Source organism: Arachis stenosperma, chromosome 10, assembly GCF_014773155.1.
Source record: "Arachis stenosperma cultivar V10309 chromosome 10, arast.V10309.gnm1.PFL2, whole genome shotgun sequence".
Taxonomy (NCBI): Eukaryota; Viridiplantae; Streptophyta; class Magnoliopsida; order Fabales; family Fabaceae; genus Arachis; species Arachis stenosperma.
The window spans coordinates 102,555,270-102,564,052 of record NC_080386.1 but is presented as its reverse complement, the minus strand read 5'-3'; the positions used below and the strand labels follow the sequence as shown (position 1 = coordinate 102,564,052).

The 8,783-nt window shown below is 37.0% G+C and overlaps 1 protein-coding gene and 1 non-coding gene across 2 annotated transcripts; one reads left to right on the top strand and one right to left on the bottom strand.

Moving 5' to 3' along the window:
- Window positions 1–1,062: 1,062 nt before the first annotated feature.
- Window positions 1,063–1,166, top strand: LOC130958479 (small nucleolar RNA R71). The gene has a single exon (XR_009077598.1). It is a non-coding gene; the product is annotated as a small nucleolar RNA R71 (small nucleolar RNA).
- A 6,303-nt stretch (window positions 1,167–7,469) lies between these two features.
- Window positions 7,470–8,783, bottom strand: LOC130957408 (protein FAR1-RELATED SEQUENCE 5-like). The gene has a single exon (XM_057884267.1). It carries the CDS (start codon window positions 8,781–8,783, stop codon window positions 7,470–7,472), a length of 1,314 nt encoding a protein of 437 aa, XP_057740250.1.

Here is an 8,783-nt window from a genome sequence, read left to right as displayed (position 1 = left end):
AGCAAGGGAGGTTCACTTTCCCAAGTCTCATTACCAAACAGTTTGGCATTCAGCTTCATGATAGCTCCTAAGTATTGAGCAACTTGCTCTCCAATCACATCTTCATCCTCCTCAGAGGAAGAATAGTCTTCAGAGCTCATGAATGGCAGAAGGAGATTTAAAGGAATCTCTATGGTCTCTAGATGAGCCTCAGATTCCTCAGGATCCTTAATAGGAGACTCCTTCTTGCTTGAAGGACGTCCCAGGAGGTCTTCCTCACTAGGACTTTCGTCCTCCTCCTCCCCTATGCATTCGGCCACTTTGACTATGTCAATGGCCTTGCATTCTCCTTTTGGATTTTCTTCTGTATTGCTTGGGAGAATGCTGGGAGGAGTTTCAATGACTTTCTTACTCAGCTGACCCACTTGTGCCTCCAAATTTCTAATGGAGGATCTGGTTTCATTCATGAAACTGAAAGTGGCCTTTGACAGATCAGAGACTATATTGGCTAAATTAGAAGTGTTTTGTTCAGAATTCTCTGTCTGTTGCTGAGAAGATGATGGATATGGCTTACTATTATTCAGCCTGTTGCGCCCACCATTGTTAAAACCTTGTTGAGGTTTTTGTTGATCCTTCCATGAGAAATTTGGATGATTTCTCCATGATGAGTTATAGGTGTTTCCATAAGGTTCACCTAAGTAATTAACCTCTGCCATGGCAGGGTTCTCAGGATCATAAGCTTCTTCAGAAGCTACCTCTCTAGTACTGTTGGATGCATGTTGCAAGCCATTCAGATTTTGAGAGATTATGTTGACCTGTTGAGTTAACATTTTGTTCTGAGCCAATATGGCATTCAGAGCATCAATTTCAAGAACTCCTTTCTTCTGAGGTACCCCATTATTCACGGAATTCCTCTCAGAGGTGTACATAAACTGGTTGTTTGCAACCATGTCAATGAGTTCTTGAGCCTCTTCAGGCGTTTTCTTCAGGTGAATAGATCCACCTGCAGAATGGTCCAGTGACATTTTCGAAAACTCAGAGAGACCATAATAGAATATATCTAATATGGTCCATTCTGAAAACATGTCAGATGGACATCTCTTGGTCAACTGCTTGTATCTTTCCCAAGCTTCATAGAGGGATTCACCATCTTTTTGTTTGAAGATTTGAACATCCACTCTCAGCTTGCTCAGCTTTTGAGGAGGAAAGAATTTGTCCAAGAAGGCAGTGACCAGCTTATCCCATGAGTCCAGGCTATCCTTGGGTTGTGAATCCAACCATATTCTAGCTCTGTCTCTTACAGCAAAAGGGAAAAGCATGAGTCTGTAGACTTCAGGATCAACCCCATTCGTCTTTACAGTCTCACAGATCTGCAAGAACTCAGTTAAAAACTGATAGGGATCTTCAGATGGAAGTCCATAAAACTTGCAGTTTTGTTGCATTAAAGCAACTAGTTGAGGCTTAAGCTCAAAGTTATTGGCTCCAATGGCAGGAATGGAGATGCTTCTTCCATCAAACTTGGACGTTGGCTTTGTGAAGTCACCAAGCATTCTCCTTGCATTATTATTATTATTTTCGGCTGCCATCTCCTTCTTGTTCGAAAATTTCTAGAAGGTCTCTTCTGGATTGTTGTAATTTAGCTTCTTTTAATTTTCTCTTTAGAGTCCTTTCAGGTTCTGGATCAATTTCAACAAGAGTGCCTTTATCCCTGTTCCTGCTCATATGAAAGAGAAGAAAACAAGAAAAGAAAGAGGAATCCTCTATGTCACAGTATAGAGATTCCTTTATGTTAGTAGAAGAAGAAAGGGGTATAGGAAAGAAGAAGGAAGGATTCGGATTTTTGGATGAAGAGAGGTGAAGAGAAGTGTTAGTGATTAATTAATTAAATAGAAGAAGAGAAAAGAAAGAATTTTTTGAAAAAGAGAGAGATATTTTCGAAAATAGAAGAGAGAGAAGTAGTTAGGTGGTTTTGAAAAAGATAAGAAACAAACAAAAAGTTAGTTAGTTGATTGAAAAAGATTTGAAATCAAAATTTAAAAAGATAAGAAGATAAGAAGTTAGATAAGATATTTTAAAATCAAATTTTGAAAAAGATAAAGTTTTTTTTTGAAAAAGATAAGATAAAAAGAAAAAAAAAAGATTTTTAGGAAAAAGATATTTTGAAAAGGATTTAATTTTTTAAAATTACTTAACTAACAAGAAACTACAAGATAAGATTTTAGAACTTAAAGATTGAACCTTTCTTAACAAGAAAGTAACAAACTTCAAATTTTTGAACCAATCACATTAATTGTTAGCTAATTTTTTTGAAAATTTGATATAAAGATAAGAAAAAGATTTTGAAAATATTTTGAAAAAGATTTTTGAAATTTTCGAAAATTGTAAAAAATGAAAAAGATATGATTTTTGAAAAAGATTTTGAAAAGATAAGATTTTTAAAATTTGAAATTTTGACTTGACTTGTAAGAAACAACTAATTTTGAAAATTTTTGACCAAGTCAACCCAAAATTTCGAAAATTTGGAGGAAAATAAGGAAAAGATATTTTTGATTTTTAAAATTTTTAAAGATGAGAGAGAAAAACAACAAAAATACTCAATGCATAAAATTTTTAGATCAAAACAATGAATGCATGCAAGAATGCTATGAATGTCAAGATGAACACCAAGAACACTTTGAAGATCATGATGAACATCAAGAACATAATTTTGAAAAATTTTGATGCAAAGAAAACATGCAAGACACCAAACTTAGAAATCTTTAATGCATGGAAAATATGAATGCAAAAGTGCACATGAAAAACAAGAAAAGACATAAAACAAGAAATCATCAAGATCAAACAAGAGGACTTGTCAAGAACAACTTGAAGATCATGAAGAACACTATGAATGCATGGAATTTTCGAAAAATACAAGAAAATTTTTTAAAAGCATGCAATTGACACCAAACTTAAAAATTGACTCAAGCTTCAAACAAGAAGCATAAAATATTTTTGATTTTTATGACTTTATGATTTTTTTGTATTTTTATTATTATTTTTTTTCGAAAAACATTTTTGGAAAAACGAAAAATAAAAGAAAAATTTTTGAAAAAGATTTTTGAAAAGAAAATTACCTAATCTGAGCAACAAGATGAACCGTCAGTTGTCCATACTCGAACAATCCCCGGCAACGGCGCCAAAAACATGGTGGACGAAATTGTGATCACTATGTTCTTTATACTTTGATGAATTTACTCTTAGGGCACTGTTTATTTTCACAACTCCGTTCAACTAGCCAGCAAGTGTACTGGGTCGTCCAAGTAATACCTTACGTGAGTAAGGGTCGAATCCACAGAGATTGTTAGTATGAAGCAAGCTATGGTCACCTTGCAAATCTCAGTTAGGCGGATTAAACATTGTTTATGGGTTCGAAGGTTAATAATAAAATAGAAATAATAAAAGGGATAGAAGACTTATGCAGATTCATTGGTGGGAGTTTCAGATGAGCGGATGGAGATGCTGTAGAGCCCAAGGACGCCTGCTCTCCTACTGCTTCTACTCAATCCTTCTTACTCCTTTCCATGGCAAGCTTTGTATAGGGGTTCACCATCAGCTGTGGCTACTTTCAATCCTCTCGGGGAAATATCCTATGCGGATGTCACTCGCACAGCTAACCAGTCTGGAGGCATCACCCATGGTTGATGGCTACATCCCATCCTCGCAGTGAAAACTAATGCTCACGCACTCTGTCACAGTACGGCTAATCACCAGTTGGTTCCCGCTCCTACTGGAATAGAATCCCTTGATTCTTTTGCGTCTGTCACTAACGCCCAGCAGGTTGCAAGTTTGAAGCACGTCACAGTCATTCATTACCGGAATCCTACTCGGAATACCACAGACAAGGTTAGACTTTCCGGATTCCCAGGATCCTACTCGGAATACCACAGACAAGGTGAGACTTTCCGGATCCTAATAAATGCCGCCATCCATCTAGCTTATACCACGAAGATTCTGTTGGGGAATCTAAGAGATACACATTCAAGCCTTGTTGCATGTAGAACGGAAGTGGTTGTCAATCACGCGCGTTCATAAGTGAGAATAATAATGAGGGTTATTTAACTCATTAGATTCATCATGTTCTTGGGTACGAATGAATATCTTGGAATAAGAATAAGATAGAGACCGAATAAAAGAAGATAGAATTGCATTGATACTTGAGGTACAGCAGAGCTCCACACCCTTAATCTATGGTGTGCAGAAACTCCACCGTTAAAAATACATAAGCAAAGGGTTCAGGCATGGCCGAATGGCCAGCCCTCTCCTAACGTGATCAATGATCTCCTAAGATGAAGAATAAAATAAAACTGAGACCAAAGATGAGACCAAAGATGTCTAATACAATAGATAAATGTCCTATATATACTAGACTAGCTACTAGGGTTTACATGAGTAGGTAATTGATACATAAATCCACTTCCGGGGCCCACTTGGTGTGTGCTTGGGCTGAGCTTGGTCAATCCACGAGCTAAGGCTTCTCTTGGCGTTGAACTTTGAGTTATGACGTGTTTTGGGCGTTCAACTCCGGATCATGACGTTTTTCTGGCGTTTAACTCCAGACAGCAGCATGAACTTGGCGTTTAACGCCAAGTTACGTCGTCAATCTTCGAATAAAGCATAGACTATTATATATTTCTGGAAAGACCTGGATGTCTACTTTCCAACGCCGTTGAGAGCGCGCCAATTGGAGTTCTGTAGCTCCAGAAAATCCATTTCGAGTGCAGGGAGGTCAGAATCCAACAGCATCAGCAGTCCTTTTGTCAGCCTTTTTCAGAGTTTTGCTCAAATCCCTCAATTTCAGTCAGAATTTACCTGAAATCACAGAAAAACACACAAACTCATAGTAAAGTCCAGAAATATGAATTTAACATAAAAACTAATGAAAACATCCCTAAAAGTAGCTTAAACTTACTGAAAACTACCTAAAAACAATGCCAAAAAGCGTATAAATTATCCGCTCATCAGTTAATCTCAAGCATCTGAAAAATATCTCACTGTTTGACAATCAGTTATCTGGATTTATACCTCAAAGCTTGGAAATCAATAATAGCCTAGTGAAGCTGGACCTTACAATGAATTATTTCATTGGTAATATCCCACCCAATCTCTGCCTTGGAAGACAATTACGTGTTCTGAATATGGGATTCAATAAACTTCAAGATAGCATACCTTCTGAGAAACTCTAAGCATGTTAATTCTCAGTGAGAATCATTTAACTGGCTCTCTTCCAAAGTTCGCGAGTAACCTGAACATCAAGATTATGGACATGAGCAAGAACAGAATTGATGAAACTATACCATCAAGTTTAGTTTCTAGACTTATATATTTGAATTAAACCAAATAAAGTCATAGCTATGGTAGACCGGTGTGCTTTACTTCTTTAAAAAATCATGGATTCTGTAATTTTATGGCTCCATAAAACATAACTTAAGTTCTTATCCATATTCTTCCAATATCAAATTTTAATTGACATGATGACAAACAAACCTTTTAACAATATAATTCTCCATTGTGGCTGAGAAAAATGTCTCTCTACAAAGAGGAAGAGAGGTTTGAAAAGCTTTTGCTGCCAAGCTGCGTGTCATCTGCGGCCAAGTCAATGGATATATACATATAAGAAGGTAAATACAGAAGAATCACATTCTTGAGAAAGTCTATTCAAAATACCTTGAAGGCAGCAATTGGCTCGTAAAGAGATATCGCCAGACAAGACCACTAACAAAAATAAAAAAGAATTCTCAACAAGTGAAATCACAATTGAGTTAGGGTACAATCACTTTATTCAAAACTAATGATAATGCACTAGAGATCTTAGTTACTAACCTGTTACCAGAAGGAGGCACAGAGCAAACAAGGATAGCTCCTCTAAGCTTTGGATATGTATTTTCTGTTAATAGAATCAAACTCAATTAGATTAAAAGCTTCAAGAAAAGTAGGTATCTGAGACTAAAATGATATACATGATATTCATATGATGGGGGGATTAGTAACATACTAGTACCTTAATTGACTACAAAAACAAGTAGCAGAATTAGAAGGAAATTGGAAAGTACCTTCTTGGTTGTTGCTTCCTAAAGAGGAGTTATAATACTGAATGATAAGTATTCCAAATGAATGCCATTCAAGATAGGTGGTGACTGAACCTTATGATGGACAAAATCTGCAATATCTCTTACATGTGTCTACTGAATCAAGTGCATGTAGGAAATTAAAGACAATAATTATTCAACAATTATTGTTATAAACAAATACCTAGAAGATAGAAGCATAGAACAAAGCAGATTCTTATCAAGAGGGAGAGCAGCGCTGACGGGTGGAACAGAGATGGCGCCGGCGACGGTGGAACAGAGCTTCACGACGGAGGTATGAGGCGAGCCCGGCTACTCTGCTTCCACTGCCGAATCGTTAGATGCACGAGCAGGAGGGAGGGAGTGAGCTTCGAAGGTCCAACTTGCGATGCGGTAGGAAAATTTCGGCGGCAGAACGGAAGTGAGGGAGTGAGTGAGCTGGCATTGAGAGGAACGACGAGCTCGAAGCTGATGGGAGGGAGGGAGTGTGTGCTGCTGCGCCGTTGTAGTGAGTTAGTATTGCTGCGTTGGTAATGGTTAGGGTATTAGTGGATCAGCACACAAAACGACAGCGCTTTTGGTCAAATTCAAAAATTCGACCTGGTCCCAGTTCAGTTCGACCTATCAGTTTTTGGTTAGTTTAACGGTTCAATTTCTGTTTTCTATTTTTGTGATTTTAACATATAACCGAATCGTAATTTATATCGGTTTGCGGTTCGACCAATTTGTCGATGCCACTGGATTCAATAAAATTTTTATTAACAATAATTCATATAAATTAATAATTCTATAAATTAAATAAATCGTTAATTTGTTTATTGTCTAACCAAGATTTATTTGACAATCATTTCATCTAAAAACATAAGCACGAATATAGAAAATTTTATTAATATAGTAAAAAAAATTAAACACGAATATGTAAGTGATTCTCTACACAAAAATATTAAGTTTAGAAAGGTTGCTAATTATCACTATCTAAATCAGGAGTCGGTTCGGTATACATGTCGCCGTTATCTAAACCATTAGCTTCATCTTCCATAACGTTGTTGTCAATGTCCTTTTGCCAAGGACATGTTAGTCTTCTTATGTCCTTCCATTTGACAAAACTACAACGTTACCGCTTCTTCTTAGATGGTTGTCCTGAGCCTATATTGGTTTGATACATATATGGATTCCTACTTTAGCTACACGTGATTGAGGTTGCATAGTGCCTTCGTCTGTAATCTTGTAAGATGAATACAACCATATAATAATGTCACGTGTCTCTTCAAATCTCTCTGGGACTTTAGCAGCAACAGTAGCCAATTTTTTAGAAAATTCCATCAAGGCACTTTGACGACTAATAACAATAGCATCCCTGATGAACCCACTTGCATCATTGAGTGCTTATTTCACCTTCTTTGTCCATCTATCCAACACTAATGATGGAAAAATCTCACAAATGTCTTTGTCAACCAGAACTTTCACAATATGCTCACAAGGAATTTCAAATGACTCCATTCTTAAACAAGAACACATGAAGATCATTTTTTCTTGACGAAATTCAACGGTCCACAGAAAATCGGGCCTCCCATGCTTACACACAATGTACTTTGAGCAATCATTGTTATCCTCTATGTTTAGCACCCACATTGATCCAGCTCTAGAAAGAAATGGTCGAAACAATAGAAATATCTCATGAGTGTATACCTCAGTAGCAAATCTCTCTAACAGCTCTATACAAGTCTGCATGACGGGCACCCCACATGTAGATTCATAATCAGCATTAAATTCTTTAAAGCACAAGCGTGCAACACACCTTTGAAAATGCTCTACAAAACTTATCAAATCATACTGCAATTCCACATACCTTGCCACAACTGAGTGTAAACCTTCACATCTTGAGGTAGTTATAAAGCCAGCAAAAAACTTACCTCTTATATATGCAGTAGCCCACATATGCTTCTCTTCATACATGTTGTTCACCAACGGCTTATCCTTAAGGCCAAATTCTTCAATAAGCTGAACCCACTTACGCTTAAACATATGAATCTCGTAGTCTCTCAACATGATTTTCCTGAATTTAGATGTAAACGATGGATTTCCAACATTGCTAGTCGCATTTCGAATAAGGTGCCAAGCGCATAATCTATGTCTAACTTCGGAAAATACATCTACTGCATTCCTAATCGCCATGGCCTTATAAGTTATTATTGAAGTCGAGGTCTTACCCTTCATGGTGAACATGAGCTGATGCAGGAGCCAAATATATGTATCAGTAGTTTCGTCCATAATTAACATAGCAGCAAAAACAATTGTTTGGTTGTGGTGGTTAACCCCACTGAATATGACTAATGGACAACTATACTTGTTCTTCTTGTACGTAGCATCAAAATCAATGACATCTCCGAGGAGTTGGTAGTCTAGTTGGCTAATCTCATCAGACCATAACAAGTTACGTAACAAACCTCTTGAATCATGACATGCCTTGAAATATAATTGTGGATCTTTCAACCGCATATCCTCCAACTTCTTCAACACTCGTGCTGCATCACCAAGAACTTGACGCCTTTGCTGAGCAATCTCATTGTACATATCTCTGGGACTATAGTCGACAAATTCATACCCACCTGCTTGACTAGTTAGAAGACCAAATATCTGTGAAGTGCTAATCCCGAACTTTAGCATGTTCATCATTTGCATAATATTTTCCTTTGTCAT